The sequence below is a fragment of the Ascaphus truei genome, chromosome 14 (assembly GCF_040206685.1).
Source record: "Ascaphus truei isolate aAscTru1 chromosome 14, aAscTru1.hap1, whole genome shotgun sequence".
In the NCBI taxonomy this organism is placed as follows: domain Eukaryota; kingdom Metazoa; phylum Chordata; class Amphibia; order Anura; family Ascaphidae; genus Ascaphus; species Ascaphus truei.
In genome coordinates this window covers 29,137,122-29,159,221 of record NC_134496.1, presented here as the reverse complement: position 1 = coordinate 29,159,221, position 22,100 = coordinate 29,137,122, and the positions used below count along the sequence as shown (strand labels likewise).

Below are 22,100 nucleotides of genomic sequence, written 5' to 3'. Positions count from 1 at the left end.
TGGTCCCTGGGGTTAGAGTGAGATCTATTTTAGTAGAATCCCAAGTGCTATATATCCCTTCAAACAACACATGGAGAGGCACTAGTGCACAAAAAAGAGCACTCCATAGATATCTGGGCCATATTCTCTCTCTCTCTCTGGAGAGAGGATAGGTGGTGTTAAAATTAACAACCTCTTTCCCTGATCCCACCACCCCTTCATCTTCAAGTTCTCAGGAGGGTCAGTAGCACATACAGTACCAGCTGGGCTGCTGGGTGTCCCACGGCGATTAGCGGTTGCGCCAGGAGACGTGGTAGCAGAGCTGATCCCGGGAGTCGGGCCCCTTCCCTCTGTGAGTGGGGTGTTTGCCTGCGGTGTGGGTGATTTAGTTGCCCTCCTCAGAGGTATTTTGGCTGCTCTAGAAAGCCGGCCAGGCGAGATTGTGGTGGTTGCCCCTGGCGTAGCAGCCGCATAGGTGAGGTCTTCATAGGGTTGCTAGGTGGGTTCTCCAAAAATACTGGACTCAATGGGGAAAGGTGCGTCAGGTCACTATGTCCAAGGAGCAAAATACTGGACACATACATGTCCAGTATTACAGTACCTCTCATTTTTTACTGGACAGAGTATCCAAATACAGGACAGTCCAGTTCAATACCGGACACCTGGCAACCCTAGGTCTTCACCCAATGCGGAGGTCAGTCGGTGCGGGTGCGGAGTGGTTATTGAGGCTGGCCCTGTGTCTGCCAGGGTTAGCAGCTCCCCGTTTGCTGTAATTGAATAAAAGCCCTGGCTATTGTCCTTCCAAACCTTTGTGCGTGTGTTTAATTTGCTGGATATTGCAGGGGAGGGGGGGATCAGCATCGCGGCTCTGAGTCAAGGGTTAAATGGCGCAGTCCCGGGGCAAGTGGAAAATTGGGGGTGACTTGTAAAGCAAAAGATCGCAGCTGCTGTTCAGAAGTAGAGCTCTCAATCACTGAGTCATTCTCCCTTCGTATAGCACAATGCATTGTGGGGCGAGACATCGTAGAGCAGTGATTGACAGCTCTGCTTCTAGAGAGGTGCCAATGGGTCTGTCGTGCGCATCAGTGTAGTTGACCAGGTCTGGATGCTTCAGACACTGGAGCCACACGAGGGAGTTATGCCAGGCCACAGAAATAACCGGTGCAGGGAGAGGGGTATGATACTTCACCTGCTGTCCTCCGGTTTGGGGCCCACTCTCCTCGTTGGCTCCTGCGTGCCGCCGTCAAGAGGTATCTGGAAACTGGAAGGAAAACGGCGCTATTGCGCATGTCCGGAAAAAAGCTCCCAGAGTAATCTTCACACAACTTTATTGGACACACACAGGGCTACACCAGCATCTCCCCCTCTACGCGTTTCACCCTTTCACAGAGGGCTTCGTCTCGGAGACGAAGCCCTCTGTGAAAGGGTGAAACGCGTAGAGGGGTAGATGCTGGTGTAGCCCTGTGTGTGTCCAATAAAGTTGTGTGAAGATTACTCTGGGAGCTTTTTTCCGGACATGCGCAGTAGCGCCGTTTTCCTTCCAGTTTCCTGCTTCTAGAGAGGTTCTGCAGCAGCTGCGGAATTTCCTGCACTGGCCTCCGTGGTGGAAAAGTAGCCCCCCCCCCCCCCGCTGTGAACCTCTGAAAATTAATGAAGTTAAGAAAATCCACCACATACAGTAATTTAGCTGCAAATTAGGCCAAAAAAACATGCATTTCAAAAATCACAATAATAAATATCACAGTAACAAGCAGACTAATTCTGCTTCAATCACCTCACAATGCATTATCACACGGCACGCGCTGGGCTCATTGGGCCTCCGCAAACTGCCATGTTTACCCACAGGGGCCAGTTTGTCTGGGAGGCTGTGTTTAACATTTTAAATGTAAATCTTAAAAGGTGTATTCAGAGAGGGTGTGGTCCTTTGGGAACAATCCAATGTAATCCAATTACGAATTATTAGCCACTGCTTCAATAAAATGACTTAAATTGCCTTATAAGTCTCCTTACAAGGTGCTGACACAACCCCTTCACAGCTAGGTGTTAAAAAACAGAGGTTGATCATTGAAAAAAATTGGCATTAACAGTATTTATCCCTTTGAGTGTCCCACGGCGTAGTTACCACATCATGGGGCCCGGCACACATGGGGTACCCATGACATAGCGGCTGTGGTACGGCTTTACAACTAATTTTTCTAGGGGAGATCCCTTTCTTTGTTCTAGATCTGGCCAGAGCAGGAACGGAAGAGGAGGACTCATCATTGTTCTTGATTGCAAAGTGCCGTGGAGGGGGTGGGGGAGGTGAGGGGGGGGGGGGAGGGAGGAGGGTTTTGTGGGGGGGTGGGGGGAGTGTTGTTCACAGATAGGAAATTGATACATTGCAGATTTGACATTTGTTTGGATTTCTGAGTCGGGCAGTTTGAGAACTGAGTTAAATTTCTGAACCAATATTTGGATCTAAGCAAACTTTGAGCCAAATACCCAAAATAGGCTCATCCTCTGATTTGTTTTCTTAGTGTAGCCCCCTGTAAACAGCTCAGGCTATACCTATCTTCCTTCTACTGTGATAAGTCCTGTTAAGATCAGGCGCCAGTAATCATCATGGGTTTTCCCCCTTCATAGCCCTAACCTGAGTCGTAGACGCAGGCCTGGACTCTGCTGCAGGCGTGAGCAAGAGGGGAGGTTCTGCTGACACCATGAGGGGAGGGGCTAGCTCTATATTTAGCAGCCAACTCCAGTGAGTTTGGGGTTGTTCTTCTTCTTCTCCTTCTTCTGTGCTTGTGTGCTGTGTTCCTCTCTTTTGATGGTCCTTCGGAAGAGAGAGTAGCTTAGGAAGAGTTCGAGTGAACAGTGATATCGAGAGTCTAGAGTTGCTGAGTATTATGCCGTAAGCCACGAATCCTGCGGAACGGTCCGAGGAGTATCAGGAGGCTGCGGGCTCCCCGGCGCAGCGTGCCGGATGAGAGCGAGAGGAACTGAAACGATCAGCGTCTATAAGAATAGCTGATAGAATCATAGACTGGTGGACCAATGCCCTCACCCCACTGCCAGGGGTGATGGGGGGGGAGAATTCAAGACCCACCTCGAGGCTAACCTCGGAGGTGGGCCACGGGGTATTGAATCCCTAGCTCAGACCATCCTGTCGGAAGAGTGACTTGGAGGGAAGGAGAGGAGGAAGCCTTTGGGCGGAAGTGAGCGTTGGGTACCTCGTCCTGGCGATTGTATTGCGGCTGCTGGAAGCCTTATCGTTGGGATATCGTTGCTCTGTCAAATAAAGAGACTGTTCTGCACCCGTAAAGACTGTGTGTGATTTGGAGAGTATAACCCTGGGACCTGAGGGGTTCTTCTATACCGGTCCGGTCCCATTACCCTGGGAGTATAGAAGATGGAGGCGCTGCACCACTAAGAGATCATGGAGGCTACCACCCCAGAAGCCCGGTCCTGGCTCCCCCACAACATCGCGGGAAGCTCAGGCCCTCCTGTTCCTCACAGGTATGCACCATACCGCATGTAATCAGCCCCCATGCACCCTAGACACCACCGAAGAGTCTAGGGGGGGGGGGGGGAAGCAGGGTTACATTTGTTTTACATTTTTTTATATATATTTTTTAAATGGTTCAGGCTTTTGAAGAAAAAAAAAGCTGCACATTTTTGCAAAAAGTTTCAAGTTTGAAAAGATTTGTAAGTACATAAAAATAGCTCTTGTTGTGCATTTGCATGTCTGAGACAGGTCTGCAAACCTGTCTTTCCTCATTATCGCTCAGCAAACAGTGCTTACACTGCAGCCAGGGATTCTGGGTAATTAAATGCAAATGAGCATAGTCTGTCACACTTTACTTCTTGTCCATTTGAACATGGAACCCTATAAGCTTATGCCTGACGTATTACACAGCTTTTCAGCACAGCCTGGGTTAAAGAAGTGCAGAGCCAGTAAACCTACTCGGAGACAGCTCCTTCAACCTTTTGGGTCTCAGCAGTGTGAGGTTTGTTGCTGGCTAAAAAGGATCCAGGTTAAAATGGATAAGAAGTAAAAAGTGACTCACTGTGAGTGCTCATTTGCATGTCATTACCCAGAATACCTGGCTACAGGGGAAGCATTGTTTGCTTGGTTATAATGGGGAAAGACGGCTGCAGTCCTGCCTTAGGCTAAGGCCCCGCTCCCTCCCACTGCAGACAGGCGGGGCGCTGAGAGACACAGACCGCGATATGCGGTCTGTAGGGAGCGGGAGCCGGGGCTGGAGTGGGAGGGGGCGTGGTTTAAGCGGGGGGGCGTGGTTTAAGCGGAGGGACCCGCTACCCCCTTCCCTCCACGGGCTCGGGTTCGGGCTGCCCTAGGTGTGTGATCGGCTGGGCTTGTACAGACAGCACTGGGAGAGGGACACTGTATCCGGCTGCAGCAGGAGACTCACTCACACACACACAGGCAGGCACACACATACACAAACACAGACAGGCACACACATACACACACACACACAGGCACAGACAGGCACTCACGCTGCTTTCCCTCCCCGCTCCCCGAAGCCTCCCCTCCTCCCGAAGCCTCCCCTCCTCATTGGCTCACAGCCACACCACGTGACGCGTCGACGCAAGGAATTACAATTCTCTTGCATCCCGTAGCGGCTGACTCGTCACAGCGTGTAGTGAGCTGTGCAGCCAGGGGGGACCGGGACCGGCTCGGGAGGATTCCCCTGCTGGTGGGGAAAGCTCGTCCAGCCGCCCGCGCCGCCGGGCGCAGCGGGTCCCAGGCCTTAGACATGCAAACCTACCCACAAGTGGTATTTTTATTTACTGTTCGGTGGAGGGTTTTTTGTCACTTTTTTTTACCCTTTTTATTAATGAAAAGACTTGAAATTTTGAAACAACTTTTTAATTTTTTTCCATCATGTTCGGAAAAATCCCAAATAAAAACGTAAAGTCAAACGAGTTTTGGTCAAATTAAAACTTGACACTTTTTAGAACCACTACCAAAACAAGATTTTTTTCAAGGACCACAACACCAGTAAAATCTCCCACCCATAGTATGTCATGGCAATTTCATTTATCGCCCTATTCACTGATGTCATATATATATGTCAGTATTATTTTTAATGGCATGGTATCCAAATTAAAATGCAAATGTATGCAAATAAGGAATTAACAGCTAATTACTTATTCACGTGCTATTCACAGAACTCTAGAATATGACGATATCGGCTAAGGCTAAAAAAATAACATACATTTTTTTATCATTTACCCCAGGCTGGTATTGGGCCTATCTTGCCTATGAATATAATAGTCATATATATAATAGTCACTTGCACTGACCTTGAATTAATAAACGTAACTGGTGCTAAAGTCCAGTATCTTCACCATCAGGTACAATACATATACATAGAACATTTTAAGTCAGACCAGCCCTCATAAAAATATAAATCAAAACTTCCTACCTCATTAGTTGAAAACTTAATTGCCTGAGAAAAGGGCAAGGAAGCCTGAAACACTAGGGTGGCTTTGGGGATCCGTGCGGTGATTATGTACCTCTCATTTTTAAACTTGCTATTAGACTTTTTGTGAAGTTATTTGCCTTCATTAAATTGATTTTTGTAAATGTACTTTTTAGTAATAAATTAATTTATTAATTAATGAGGTAGCCCGTTTTTATTTTTATGCGTGACTTACATTTTTGTATAGAATAGTCACTATAGACATGAGCAAGATGAGACTAGCTAACCTAGAATAGGTTATAAATATACATAATAATAATAATAACAACGTAGAATGTATGTATATATTAACCCCATAGAAGTGCAACTGGCCAGTTAGGTAGGGTCAGCCCATGACTATCTTGCCACTTGGGGTACTACAGAAGTAATATTTGCACATACCGTATAGATGTTATGCTTTGTGTATTTAATTTGTAACGTGTTTATGTTGTGTGTTAACCCCTACGGTGCCTGAAGACATTAATTTGCAGTGCATTGGTAAGTTTAAGCATCAAAGAGGTTAAATAATTTTCTTCCATAAGGTTTTGCAAGAAATCCTATTACATAACCTTATTCTAGAAAAGTGCAAACCCCCCCCCCCCCACACACACAGACACACAAACCGCCGATCAGCCACTGACATTTAGTCACCGCGGATCAGCCACAAGGTAAAGCAAGCCGGTGGCCGTTTCACTGCGAAGGTAAATCCCTAACCTTAACCCTTTACCCTACAAACCCTCAACCACTAATCCATTAACCCCTTACCCTAAAACCCATAACCTTAACCCTAATCGGACCCCTTACTCTAGAACCCTAACCATAACCCCTTACCCTAACCCGTTAAACTCTTACACTAAAACCCCTTACAGTAACCCATTAACCTGTTACCCTAAAATCCTTAACCTTAAGCCCTTACCCTAAAACCCATAACCTTAAACCCTAATTGGACCCCTTACTCTGAAACCCCTAACCTTAACCCTTTACCCTAACCTGTTAACCTCCTTACCCCAAAAAACCCTTACAGTAGTAACCTGTTAATCCCTTACCCTAAAATCCCTAAACTGAAAACTCATAAAATGAACCCCAAATACTAACACTAATCCCTCTAACCACTTACTTTCTCGGTGAAACGGCCGGCTGCTAACTGTCCCCTGCAACTGATCGGTGGCCTCTAAATGCCGGCGGCTTATTGACCGCAGCGAGATGGCCGCGCAGAAAGGTCCCATTCCGCTTCAGACTACCCAAAGACGTATGAAGAGATGTATGCTAGGTTTTACCCCAGGAGACACCATCCCAAGTGTGAATAAATTCAAATAGCAGTAGGTCAGACATATCGCCAGAAGAAATGACCATCGTTGGACAAAGATTGTACATGGCTGGAAATGATCTTTTCTGGCGCTGAGGTAAGGTATAGAAGATTATGCTTGAAATGTTCTTCTGTTGAGCTGCGACCTCAGGAAAAGGAGAGAAAAAAGACAAAACATGCAGGGAGCCTGCAATGGTGTATTACCCAAGGGATAACATAAATGCAATGAAGGAGCAATTTATTACAAGGTTAAAAATAACAAGGTTAAAATAACCATGGATGACAATGAATAAACATACATATAATAATAAAAATGCTGAACAATGGATGAATAATAGACAAGTGCCTAAGCACTATCCACACTCTTGCACTTCGGAACTTAGTCCAAAAATTCCTTTCTTTGCTCCGCCTGGTTAAAATTGAAAACCTACTCACCAAAAGTGAATAGGAAATAAGCACTTGGTTTTTTTGGTCTTTGCCGTTGATATCACCGCTCGCCTGGTGGTATATTCGTCTCTGCAGCCGGGGATCAGATTCTGTGCTCCTGCATAGATTGCTTCCTGGAATGCACACGATCCGCTCGCGTGATGACGTCACCAGTATTAGTCCTCTGCTACGGTGGCTCAACGGTGCCAAACAACCTTCCAACGCGTTTCGAAAGCACAAATGATGTGCTTTCAATTTTAACCAGGCGGAGCAAAGAAAGGAATTTTTGGACTAAGTTCCGAAGTGCAAGAGTGTGGATAGTGCTTAGGCACTTGTCTATTATTCATCCATTGTTCAGCATTTTTATTATTATATGTATGTTTATTCATTGTCATCCATGGTTATTTTAACCTTGTTATTTTTAACCTTGTAATAAATTGCTCCTTCATTGCATTTATGTTATCCCTTGGGTAATACACCATTGCAGGCTCCCTGCATGTTTTGTCTTTTTTCTCTCCTTTTCCTGAGGTCACAGCTCAACAGAAGAACATTTCAAGCATAATCTTCTATACCTTACCTCAGCGCCAGAAAAGATAATTTCCAGCCTTCAATCCAGTTCTGGGTAGAAGATACCAGAATAATCTTTTCAAGGCAGCTCCAGGACTACCAATCGGACACTGTATCTAAGGTTTTTTATTGTTGTTTTCATAAGCGCTGATTATACACCTATTTTTTCACCTAAAAGATTGTACATGACTGGATTCTAAGAGATATCAAAAGACCAAGACGATGGCTAAAAGTAAGATGGGAGGATGATATCAGAAAATGTATTGCCACAACATGGAGAAGAGAGGCTTGTAACTGCAGTACCGTGAAGATTATTGGGGAGACCTTCATCCAGCAGTGGATCGACAAGGGCTGAAGATGATGCTATGCATATATCTTACCAAACTTCTGGCACTTTGCTATCTTTATCCTGATCGTATAATTGACGGTAAAATTATCAACTGGATACAAATTTATATATAAAAAAAAAATCTATCTCATTAAATATAGGCACAATTGAGATCTAGAACTAATCTAAAGCTACTTTATAACTGCTTTCTGATTGCTGATGCATAGCAATCACTGCAAGTTCATCCTGACTTTCCTACTGAAAACAATTTTAGGCTTGATTAATAAATCTTGTAAATGATATCTTCATGAGATAAACGGGTGAGAAGTTGTAGGGTGAGAGAGCGCTTTCACTTTAGCTAAACTCTGATAAATATCAGGATATGTGGCTTCTGTACAATGAAAATAATGATTCGCTTACTGAATCCTGAGCGAAGTTTGTCTTCTTGCTTCTTCCTCTTTGGATAGCAAATCTCATCCTCCTCTACATACCCTAAAACCAAGCAAACATTAAGGTTATTTTATTTGTCATACTGAATATTAACTATCCCTCTGTCATTTTACCATTTCTTTAGTAATTAATGCACCAATTCCTCCTATAACAAATATATGTTTTAACAGGATTGGAACTGGAGTGTCCTCATGCGCTATACCGCACTATTTGAAGCTCTGGGATCTCACTGGTTCCTGAGATGTTTACCAATGATGACATTGTGGCTTCCAATTGGCCCCTGGGACCCATGAGATTCGACACCCATTGTGTTTCCCCTAGAACTAAATACTGTTAGCTTCACCAAGTATCTCGAGAATCAGGGGGTTCCTACTCCAGATGATGTCCTCGGTCAAACTATTTCCTTCTGTCCTTGTCTATGACCATACAGATAAAACACCTTGTTTGCCCTCATACCTTTGTTAGTGAATGATAAGTTTATCTTGTTATCCCTGGGACCTCTCCGGGCCTCCTCCACATGACCTGTAGGAGATATTGCACCATTATTAGGGTAATGATTGTTAACATGCTGAAGTGAGGGATAAAAAAACCAATGTATACTGTATGGCCATATCTTCTTATCAGGAGTGATTATAACCCCGAGTCAGACCAAGCTCATTTAACCTCTGTTACCACATGGTCCTACCAAGCAATGTATTTTGTGCTCCTTTAGCAGTAGCGTGGTTAAGAAACTTCTGACTGTAGGATAACATTTAGTGGTACTGTTCCCGATTAAAAATATATATTAAACTGTATGCGTGTAAATATAAAATCAGTGGTATTGTTCACAATCATGCTTCCACTACAGTATCAACATCTTTATTTAGGAATATATATTCTGATTCTATATTTACAGCCAGCTAACAATATACAATAGGAACACAAACCTTGTAACATGTTTGAATTATATATATATATTTATGTGAATATTGATGCTACCTTAAAACAACTTGGTCTTCTTCCTTAGATTGGGCTTTCCAAATCTAAAATCCCTACAGTTCCCTTTTACCTCATTTTCTCTAAAAGCAGCATGGACTATATATAACTCATGATAACAAGGGTCCTGTCTTAGTGTAGGAGCACTGCTGTCATATAGCACCGTTCAGAGTCGATCACCTTGCTCCTGCTTGTTTTTCTCTTTATCCTGTTTCAGGCCTGGAGATACTGTGGATGACACCATAAATATATGTAATAGATAAGTAGCCCCTCTTCTAGGATATCACAGCATCCCATTCAGCAGCTTCTCCCCTAGAACATCACAGTGAACCATTCAGCAGCACAGGGGCCAGCCACACATTGATTGGAAATGATGACAAACCATTTATCTGTTATCACCCCCTACATTTATCAGCCTTGTGCCTATTTTAATACTTTCCTGTCTCAGTTCTGATGCTCCTATCTCGAGATCGACAGAACAGACTCTCACCAAATTTGACACACACATGTGAGAGAGCGAATGGAGAGACAGCAAGCAGCTGCACGGGAACCCAAACTTAGAAAAGAGTAGAATCTTTGTCAATGACTTCAATAAAGTAATTTTTATTTTTCTTAGTTCGTGTTCCCGTGCTTCTGTTTGTTGTTGCTCTGCTCGCCCTGTCTTTTCATTTCCTATATTTTCCATCAAAGGCACGCTGTCTCACAGTGACTGTAACACTAACAAAAGATGTAACACCAGAGACCCCGGGTTCCTCATAGGACGTAAGATCATTACTTTCCTTATAGGACCCGGGTAGGTGTTGGAATATAGTTTACCATATCCCAGCCCGTAGATAGAAATACATTAGTCCACTTACATTTAGGACTAGAGACGGGCAAAACCGTCAAAATCCGTTTCGCAGAATTTCCCGAGCTTTCCATTCAAAATCCATCCCGCAGAGTAAAATCCATCAGTGGATTGTTCCAGTTTCAATCCGTGCGGATTAATCATAAACCGCCATTGGTTACAATCCTCTGGTAGATTTTACCAATCCAATCCGCAGATTCCTCAATCCGCTGGTGGTTTTTAAGAATCCAATCCGCGGATTGCTGAATCTACGGATTCTTAAAATCCACCCGCAGATTGAGGAATCCGTGGCTTGGATTGTCGGTGATAAAAAGAAATCCATAAAAGACTAATCGCCCTTTTTGAGATTGATTTGCGGAAATCCGCGGACCAAAGGAACCGTTTGATCCGCTGTGGATCCAAATCCACCCAAAGAATTCGCCCATCTCTACGTAGGACACCTGAAGCTTCTTCTTGAGCCCGTGATACACCACCACTTTTAGTTTTAGAAACGTGTCAGACCTGGCAAAAATCCTTTAAACCGATCGCGATATACAGGCGGTCCTCGCTTACCAACATCCCGTTTTCCGACAGATGCCTTATCTGACGCCGCATGATGCAGTACGCTGGACGCATTATCCGACGCCGGACCCACTTTTCCGACAGTCACCGCCGCCGATTAACATGGGACTGGCAATCCGATGGCCCTTTAACTGACAGCGGTTAGCAGGACGCATTCCGTCGGAAAAGCGAGTACCGCCCGTATTACCATTTGTTTTTAACCATAAATTTTAATTGTTGTCCTGCACCTATTTATACGTATGCTTTTCCGCCTAATTTCAGACCCAAATATCTCACAGAACACTTTTTACTTAACTTCCAACATTCCATATCACTATTTTGCAGATCGATAGGCACCAAATTTGGAACACAGGATTGCATTTATCTGCACAAACAATTTACAGTATTACACTCAGTGCAAATACATCTAGCCAATTGGGATATCTGTATAACCGTTTGTTATTAACCATAAATTTAAACGGCTTCTGTATCCCTCTTAATATGCTTTTCTGTCTAAATTTGGACCCAAATATCTCATCATCGACTAGTCTAACTCCCACCACATTGTGCATCAAAGGTACAGACTACATGTGTACAACATTTGGTGCAAATCTGTCTATAAGGTCATGAGATATAATAGATTTTATCCCCAGTAATCATCAGTCATCCAAAACCTAAAATTTCTCAAAAAATACATTAAATAATTTTATTTTTAAAAGGTACTTTTATACTCCCTACCCCATAGTCCTACACCCCATAGTGTAGATGAGTTGAAAGTAAAAGACGCACAGGAGCCTTGGTTAGAGTTCAAAACTTCTAGCTATATTAAATCATCAGGGCAAGTGTACAAGTAGTGACGTTTCTGGACAACCCTGTCCTTTCCTCAGACCATACACGCTGCTGACGTCATGACGTGATGACGTCACATTGCAACGTGACGTCATCGTCCCATGACGCCAGCAGCGTCATATGACGCTGCGATGCGCGATGATGTCAGACGTTGAACCAGGAACTAATCAAGGCATCTCAGCTTGTGATCACAGGTGTTTTGGGGGTAAGGTGATATTTCAACCGTTAGGGGTATTTATAGATGTTTTGTGACACAGTATTTGTAAGGTGTATGATATGAGGAAAGGACAGGGTTGTCCAGAAACGTCACTACTTGTACACTTGCTCTGATGATTTAATATAACTAGAAGGTTTGAACTCTAACCAAGGCTCCTGTGCGCTTCTTCTACTTTCAACTCTTCTATACTATATGTGGATCCAGCTTTGAGACGCCGGGATCAACAGAGGGTGAGCCTCAGGAGGGAATATTGCATTCTTTCAAATTTCCAAACAGTGGTGTGCCACTCTCACACACCTATTACTACACCCTATAGCAAATTGACAATAATGGATGTAGACGCTTTTTGGTAATATGTGGCTAAAGGGACACGATTAAAACGTAACATTCTTCATTTTTCATGTAACTTCCGAAACGTCCATATTGTGATCAGCTAGATCGATTCCCACCAAATTTGGTGCAAGTCCATCCGACTAATTGTGAGAACCTGTATGCCAATTTTTTTGTGTCCTTAATTTGATAGGAGGTAGCGTATGGTCTACTCACCCATAACTATGCTATACACGCATGGTTATTCAGGCTGGATTAATAAATCTTGTAAATTATATCTTCATGAGTTTAACAGCCGAGAGGTTATGGGGTGGTAGAGCGCTTTCCTTTTGTTTCAACTCTGATAAATATCAGGAAATGTGGCTTCTGTACAGTGAATAGAATGAGTCTCTTACTGAATTCTGAGTTGGGTTTTTCTTCTTGCTTCCTTCTCACTGCATAGTAAGTCTCATCCGATGAATGGAAATTGCTCCTAAAATCTTATCCCGGTGTAAAGACTTCAACTTACATTTGTGGTGAGTGGGACTCCTCTAGATCTCCAGCTTTAACCCTTTTTATAACCCACTTGCTACTGCTTCTGTAACACACCTCTGCCTATCAGGCTCTTTGCCGCTGTCTTCGCTTATAGCCTTACAGATACAACAACTAATATTCCTTCATACCTTTGTTACTGAATGATACCTGTATCTTCTTGTCCCTGGGACCTATCCGTGCATCCTCCACATGTCCTGTAGGAGACATTACATCATCACTAGGGTAACGATCGTGAACATGCTGAAGTAAGTGATATACAAACAAATATTTATGACTGCGGCCCCCTTAATGGGTTAAGAGCCTTAATGGGTTAACTCTGTGGGCTCATGCAGGTTACTGCCCTCCCCTCTATGTGATGTAGAATGACTGTGAAGAAGGGATTGCCAGTCCCTTGCAGGTCTTGAGATAAGTGATGTCACCATAGGGAGATAGAAGAGTATATATAGCTTCCACCCAATGTTCTAGAAGCAGGTTCCGTTTCAGGTTGGAATTTCAGTTGGAGGGCCTTACTGTGAGTAATGTATATATATTTAAGTGTATAGTTATGAGTATTAATAGTGTCATGTCACCATTTATTGTTTTTAGTTAAGGAATGTGCCCTATTTAGTTAGTGCAAAACACGAAAGAGAAAGGATCCCTGTTGATGCACACCCCTCTACTAATATTGAAAAAATAAATACATTTTATTAAAATAGAAAAAAACACAAACGTCCATTTAAAACCTAATAATACATTGTGAATACATTCTGTTCTCAATGGAGGCGTTGATCATTCAAATCCTGTAGGTAAGCTATACTCCGCTGCATTGAATCTCAGCCACCCCAGTGTACATCTGCGTTGCCACAAAGGCGGACAGCCTGATGGGGCTCCCCAAGAGCTGCTCCCTTCTGCACAGGACCGGAGCAATAGTAGGTATAAATGGCACACCACTGTTTGTAAAGAGTATATAAATATTATTCTGCTTCTGGTGCTTACCTTCCAATGGTCCCGGCGTCTCAAAGCTGGACCTGATAATAGGCACAAAATAGAGGAAAAGAAGGAGCACACAGGAGACTTGTTTTGAGTTTGCAAAAACTTCAATAAAGTATTCACAGCATCAGAGCTAATAAAGGTAACGACCACTGCTGGGTCTGAGGAAGGGACGCATTAGTCCTAAAACGTTACCTTTATTAGCTCTGATGCTGTGAATACTTTATTGAAGTTTTTGCAAACTCAAAACAAGTCTCCTGTGTGCTCCTTCTTTTCCTCTATTTTCTGCACAGGACCAGCATATAAGGATTGGTGTCAGAGGCTTGGCGGGAGACAATGTCAGTGTCAGAGAGAGAGAGGGCACCGCTGGGGGGAGCCGGGGTCCGGCGGCAATGAGAGGACTGGCAGCCAGGTAAAGAAGTCAACTGCTTTGACCAGCCGCCGGGTCCCGGCTTTCCCCAGCTGCAGGCCTCCCTTACTGTCCCGCACAGGGCCTCTCTCTCACATCGGTGCAAAAGGCCCACACAGTGTGGGAGACAGGGAAGCCCAGCAAGTGGCAAGCAGAAACTGTGTGACAGCCAGAGCAGCAGAGGCCTGAGACCATCCCCAAGCCAGGTGAGTTTATATTTTGTATTTATTTGGGTGGGGTGTTCTTATTTATTTTTTCAAATGTATTTGGGGGGGGGGGGTTATTTGTATGTATTTGGGGGTGCAGTTTTTTTGTATGTATTTGGGAGGTGGGGGATTCTGTATGTATTTGGGGCATTGGGGGTTTATGTGCACCCATGGCTAGTCCAGACTGCCTCTCTGCCTCCTGTCACGTAAGTACTTAGTAGCTACAGGCGTGGCAGCCTATCATAGGAGTATTGACCCCCCCCCCCCCCCTCATGCTGACTCTCTGTGCCAGGAATGGTGGTGACACGGGGTCTGTGTATAGCCACTAATGGTGCAGACCTTGTGCCTCCCCTTCTGGTGTCTCAGAGAAGAAGTGCTAAATTATAGAGCGTTCTCTTCCACCCCTCCTAGGGAGAGGAGGGGTGTGCAGTTTCCTCCCGGCTGGGGGTGAGACATGCCAGTCAGTCCCTCCTGGGCTGACTGTGAGAGAGAGAGATCAGAACTGAGAACATGGCCTCAATTTTATCAGAGGACCAAGCATCATCCAGAGGTCTGGGACCCATCTCAATCTATCTGTATCCACTGCATGACACCAGCAGTGGCTGCTAAATAAAGCATCCCTTTTAATATACCCCTGTCTGAGTCTACAGTCTATTGGGTAGGGTATGGAAGAAGTCTGCCCTGGCGGGGACTGTCTCTGGGAATCCTTGAGCCTGCTAGAGCTGGAGGTGCTGACACCCTGAGTGGAACCTAAAGATCATCAAAAGCTTGTCCTGTTACCCCACAACACCGCGGACACTCAGCTCTCCTGGACCCTCACAGGCATGACCACACCACAGACATCAGTAGCCAGCAGTACATCTTCCAGAGAGGGGGGGAAACAGGGCTACATATGTATTTGGGGTGTGGGGGGTTGTATGTATTTTGGGGATTGGGGGGTTGTATGTATTTGGGGGCGTTGTGTGTACTTGGGAAGTGGGGGATTTGTATTTAGGGGTGTTTTTTGGGGGGAGTGTTTTTTTGTTGGTATGTATTTTGTGGGGGTATTGTGTGTGGGGGGGCAGGGGTGGAGGGAATGAGTGTGAGGAGGGGGATTGAAGGAGCTGGACTGCGTGTGAGTGGGGTAATTGATGGAGGGGGCAGTGAGAGGAGAGAGGGGGTGTAAGAGAGGGGGTGAGGGGAGTGAGTGAGGAAGAGAGGGGGTAAGAGTGCGACGGAGGGGAGAGAAATACATGGAAAGACGGGGGAAATTGAGGAGGGGGCTCACTAGGTTTAAAATGGGGGAGAAGGGGGCTCGCAAGATAGCCAACACGGAGGGAGGGGGCAGTCATAAATCTATTCATGGAAAATCTGTCTGCAACCCTGGATATACCAAATAAGTAAACATGGGAAGGGTGTTGACCCAGGGAGTAATCTGATTGCCAAATTTGGAGTCAGGAAGGAATTTATTTTTCCCCTTATGAGATATCATTAGATGTAATTTCACTGTTTTCTTTTTTGTTTGCCTTCCACTGGATCAATATACTGTAAGTATAAATATAGGATAAAGTATCTGTCATCTAAATTCAGCATAGGTTGAACTTGATGGACGTATGTCTTTTTTCAACCTCATCTACTATGTAACTATGTACTGTAACTATGTAATCAATACTAATGGAAACAAGCATACAATACTGTAAGTACCTCCCCAGGTAGGAGTGTGAGCACAGAGTACCCATATGGTTTACCACTAGTTCATGTCTGAATTCAAGTCTGTCTTTTGTACTGTATGGCGAGATTTATAAACTGATGTGAATAAAGCTCTTGTTAATAGTATAATAGTTCCTGGCACCCATAATTATTCTATGAGAATGGCCTCGCCTAACCTGCACGGACCCAGCACCCTGAACAGGTACGAGAGACTGAGCATTGCCATGTATATACTGTAGTTCAACTCGATGCAAACTCCTTTAGAGCCGGGCAAGAAGCCTGCATTATATATAATTTATTCGAGTATAGGTTCTTCCCAGAGAGAAATGTATCTGTCTCCTTAGCCTGGGCTTTTCAACTCTAAAATCCCTACAGTTCCCTTTCTCCTCATTTACTCTAAGAGCAGCATGGGCTATAGATAAAACTCATAATGGCAAAGGTCCTGCCCAGATCTACAAAACTAAACCCCACCACATATCTTACAAAAAACAATAACTTCATGTTTTATTTTTGCTCCTGTAACATCCAATAGTGATAATGAGATGGAAAGAGATGGAAAGAGAGAGAGAGAGAGAGAGAGAGAGATTTTTGCTCCTATAATGAGAGAGAGAGAGAGATTTTTGCTCCCGTAACGAGAGAAATTTTTGCTCCCGTAACGAGAGAGAGAGAGATTTTTGCTCCCGTAACGAGAGAGAGAGATTTTTGCTCCCGTAACGAGAGAGAGAGAGATTTTTGCTCTCGTAACGAGAGAGAGATTTTTGCTCCCGTAACGAGAGAGAGAGAGATTTTTGCTCTGGTAACGAGAGAGAGAGAGATTTTTGCTCCTGTAACGAGAGAGAGATTTTTGCTCCCGTAACGAGAGAGAGAGATTTTTGCTCCCGTAACGAGAGAGAGAGAGATTTTTGCTCCCGTAACGAGAGAGAGATTTTTGCTCCCGTAACGAGAGAGAGAGAGATTTTTGCTCCTGTAACGAGAGAGAGAGATTTTTGCTCCCGTAACGAGAGAGAGAGATTTTTTGCTCCCGTAACGAGAGAGAGAGAGATTTTTGCTCCCATAAAGAGAGAGAGATTTTTGCTCCCATAACGAGAGAGAGATATATTTTTGCTCCCATAACGAGAGAGAGAGAGATTTTTGCTCCTGTAACGAGAGAGAGATATATTTTTGCTCCCATAACGAGAGAGAGAGAGATTTTTGCTCCTGTAACGAGAGAGAGATATATTTTTGCTCCCATAACGAGAGAGAGAGAGATTTTTGCTCCCATAACGAGAGAGAGATATATTTTTGCTCCCGTAACGAGAGAGAGATATATTTTTGCTCCCATAACGAGAGAGAGAAATATTTTTGCTCCCATAACGAGAGAGAGAGATTTTTGCTCCCATAACGAGAGAGAGATATATTTTTGCTCCCGTAACGAGAAAGAGATATATTTTTGCTCCCGTAACGAGAGAGAGATATATTTTTGCTCCCGTAACGAGAGAGAGAGAGAGAGTGAATGAATATTCCCTCTCCAGAGGGACTAAAGCTGTTGATGATGATCCTGATAATGTACAGTAATGTTGAAGAGGCATTGTTTTTGCATGTATTTAGCTTTGAGGATATGCATTAATCTCTGCGAACATAACTCCCGTCCCTGCTTTAGGTAAAATCACGTTATGAGCCCAGATTTAAAACGGCTTTGCGGATCTTGGTCTTAGTGTAAGAGTATTGCTGTCATATAGCACAGGTCAGAGCCAGTCACTCACCTACATCCCGATTACTTTCCTCCTGCTCGGTTTTCGCTTCGTCCTGTTTGAGGCCTGGAAATACACGACACCATAAATACTAATAATAGATAAGAATAGAGATGTGGGGCAAAGTGTTCATTATGCTGCTCCGTGTATAATTTGATAAGTAAAAGGCATATGGATATATTGTATAAGATGTGAGATCGCCGATTTGCGCAGTCTGACACGGAAGTCCCATTTACTTCAATGGGACTCCCTTGTCCGACCTCATGGATCAGAGATCTCAGAACTTATAGAATATACCTCTTAGACCCATAATACAGAGAATGATAACTTCTGTTGGTCATTTGGCAATTCTGAGCGGACTTCAGAGTCCACCTCGGTGACCCTGTATTTCAGGGCTCATTCTCTCGGGTTTGTAAAATGCACAGAGATATTAACAACTATGTTCAATGGAGAGAGACAAGGAATTTTGAAATGCATTAAAAATACAATGATCTAGACCAGGGGAGCACAAACTTTTTTTCCTGCGCCCCCCTGCCGGAAGTTCCGCTCTCTCTGTGACCCCCACCCCTCTTATCTAGGCTCCGGCGTCATGACGTCACGTTGACGTCACATGACCTCGTGGCGTCATTTGATGCCGGGGTTGCCATGGCGATGCATCTAAGAAGCCGCCGGAGCCAAGGTAAGTGCAGTTTACAGAAGCCTTGGCCACTTCCCTGTCACTTAATTTAAGTGCTTTTGGGAAGCGTGCGGGGCCTCTGTAAACCTCGTGCCCCCCGCAGACAATCTCGGGGGGCGCCCCCCCAGTTTGCGCACCGCTGGTCTACAGTAGACTCAAGCAGCACAGACAAAAAAAGAGAAAGATTAAGGGAAGTGTAAGAAGGAGATGGGATACGGTAAGACAGATAAGAAAATAGAAGGGGGAAACAGAATACAATAAGACAATTAAACAGATTAGAAGTGAGACATTATTACCCACTAGAAAACAAATTACCGGATGGATTCTAACAATATACGTAACCTTGTTTCGTAAACTCAGGTTACGTTTTTAAATGGCATTTAACTGAACAACAAATTTGTGGTTAAAAATTGGTCTTTATAGATGGAACACTACACTGATTTACACATTTAGGCCCATTTTACTAAATGGTGTTATGCCATAAGACTCATTCCAGCGCTAGAAGACCCCTTACGTTATTTTATTCACTTGACTGGACATTAAGTTCTCTTGCAGGGATCAAAAGGTGTCCTATGGCATAGCACCGCCTCTGGTTATTCATGAATGGATTATCAGATATACACTTTCTAATCATATTTCTAATCAGTACACAAATAGAGAAAAACTGAATTGATTCTAAAAATATAAATAATCTTGATTAGTAAGGTGAGGTTTAGTACAGCATTTAAATGGTTAAACTGATTTGAAATGAAACTAAAATGTAAAAAAAAAATGGAAATTCTACACATTTTTAGTGACCAAATGTCATTTTTATTTCTTCTATAACAACAGGATCTCATCATCAGAAATCTTTTGTTTGTCAGTACAGACAATGTGCAGGAGGAAGGATCACAGAAATGTCCTCATCATAATAATAATAATAACAATAATAATAATAATAATGAAAAACAATCTATAGAGTGAAGCTTGCCTAGCCCAATTGGGTGCCCCCCCCACCCTTTGAATCAGAATTGGCAGCAAGTGCGGCCGTGGGCGACACAGGGGAGGGGCCTTGGGGTTTAGGCCAGCAGCCCTGGGGCAGGATCGGGCACTTGCTCCTGAGCTGCAGCGGTTTTCCACCCATCCCTAGAATTAGAGTTGTAACGGATGCTTGAACAAGTTGCTAACATTTCTCTCTTTTGCAGGGTAAAACCTGAAATACTCTTTGGACAAACAAGGACTGAAGTTCCTGAAGGAGGGGTCAATATGACCAAGTTGCTTTGTCGCGGCGGCAGTAGGTGCTTGGTCATGGAGCTGAGAAGGAGTTACTCGCCACAAGTACTCTAGTACCTAGTAACTGCATTCGGAGTGGTGCAATTTATACCCATATATATAACTGCTGTTTCTTTTGCATACAGTATGTAGCCATGCATAACAATGGTCTACAGTCATCTCTCCTGCTGGCAGCAAAACCTGGTAAGTTACAGGAATGCCAGCAGTAATCATGGAGGTTTGCCCTCACACCCTGGTGAGGTGCCATATGTATGGATGGGAGTGGCTACATGCTCTGAGTCCACAGTTAGTGACATCAGAGATGTGCCTGCCTCCTGAGGTATATAAGGCACTGCACTGCCTAAAGTTAGGGTTGATGCTGCAAGGTGAAGGCGAAGCAGCAAGTTCTGATGTTCCCACTAGTGCAGTAACTAGTGGCACTGTTATATATATCCAGCCATAGAAGGCCAACTGTGTCCAGTGACCTGGCACAGGGGTGATCTCCCTGCGAGGGAGAAGGGATCCCACTCCATTGGGAGGGCGTACCTTTTAAAGGGGAGTACAGCACAATGTGCGGCTGAAGCACTGACTGTGAGGGGCAGCTGGCCCACATCACCACGCACAATAAAGATGACTTGTTCAACGAGAACCCCCTGGTGTGAGTCTGAAATTACTCTCCAGGGGCCCTCACCACCAAGAAGGAGTTCCTCATCAGGACCATCTCCCTGCGGATGCATATATCCTGATGAGGTGGAGGCGCTGCACATGATATAGGTAGGACTCGCACCCACTACCTCAGCTGCCTGTCTGGCGTGACATCCCCGAATACCATCATGCGGGAGACTCAGGAGTCCTGTTGCCTACAGGTGCACCACCAGACATGAACATGTAATGAGGGCTGGATAGACCACAGGGGCCAATAGGAGATTGGGAGGGTCAGACCAGAGGGAATACCCGTTACAAGTAAATAATTTGTAACCATTTTGCTCCCAGGGGAACCAGCTGCCCCACTGGCAGAGAATGGGTAAATAAGTGTTATTAGGAGATGGCTTTAAGGATGATTGCAACTTGCAGGCTACATTTCTGGGGTTGAGGGGGATTAGATGCTATTAGGTAGAAGGGAGGCTATGTGGCAGAATGCTATGCACGGCAGGGGGGGGGGGCAAAGGCTATGTAGGGGGAACACATGGGGTGTTATGTACATTACCAAAGTCATTCGGCTTCAAATCAGGGGCAAAAATATAGCACCAAATGTATCAAATAAAACAGTCCTTTGCTTTCAATGACATTTTTGCTTTTGATAAATGAAGTGTCTCAGTTTTGTAGCCCAGAGACTTTGATATATAATCCCCGCATGCTTCACTGACTGCACTGTGACACAGAATAAGGAGTAAGAGTAAATGCATTGGGTACTCACATAGACAGTACACGCAAAGGTAGAAGGGCAGCAATGGGAAGCAGAGAATTCCCAGCAATCTCTTCTGCCACAGGCTGAGCCGGTGATGCAGTGCCATGGTGTACTCAAGCTAAAATGAAAGAAGTCAGCAAGTAACTATGTAACTACTGTATGTAGCATGAGAAAAAATAGTGTTCATTTCCTGGTTACGGCCTGAGACTTTAAACTGTGATTGTAAAGTCATCTAACAGCGTGGGATAAAGGTGTCATTAAATATTGTTTGTTGTAGATAGTGTACAGATACATAAACTGTGTCTTAAGCAATGTCAAACATTCCCATTTACTGTTTTACAAGTGGTAACTGGGTGTAATAATCTGACCTTTGGTTATATTGATCATCTCCAGGATTCTTTCCAAATTGTATTATTATTATTATTATTATTATTATTATTATTATTATTGTAGTACCCAACCAAAATAAGTCAGTATATAACAGTATTTGGTGTAGATGTTTAGTGACTAATTGTTTTTGGAGTATAGGTATTTAATACCAGCAACAATGAAACGACAGCCAGCTTTATTTTACCTACTGGTAATGCAGAATATCACAGAGTTTCCATAGGATTCAATAGAATTATCATTCAGAATATCCTACCAATATCACAGAATATCCTGATTCGGCGGAGAGTTACCCAAGATGAGACATTCAGGGACTTTGGCTGTACAGCAGGTCTAAGATCAGGGGTTGAAAGTTAAATGTGTGGGATATTTTCGTGCAGTGCATCGCCATTTCTTTTGTTCCTTGTTATCCGGCAGGACCGTGCCCACAGACTCCCTTGATTAGGCCTTTCTCCACTGTTTTCGCTGGTATAACAAACAGGTGGCTGTCACCTGCTGCATTCCCGTTCCCAAGGATCATCCGTCGTCTTTGCCCCTGTGGTGCCGCAGGTGTGCTTTGGAA

General features: G+C 44.1%; 1 protein-coding gene across 1 annotated transcript in view; it reads right to left on the bottom strand.

Annotated features, from left to right (window-relative positions):
* Positions 1-21,293, bottom strand: part of LOC142465883 (kyphoscoliosis peptidase-like) — a 32,293-nt gene extending 11,000 nt beyond the window's left edge. Inside the window, 6 exon segments of the mRNA XM_075570288.1 lie at positions 8,492-8,563; positions 8,978-9,043; positions 9,677-9,724; positions 12,942-13,007; positions 17,829-17,882; positions 21,161-21,293. Coding sequence (XP_075426403.1) covers positions 8,492-8,563; positions 8,978-9,043; positions 9,677-9,724; positions 12,942-13,007; positions 17,829-17,882; positions 21,161-21,257 — 403 coding nt within the window. The 5' untranslated portion in view covers positions 21,258-21,293.
* Positions 21,294-22,100: the final 807 nt, after the last annotated feature.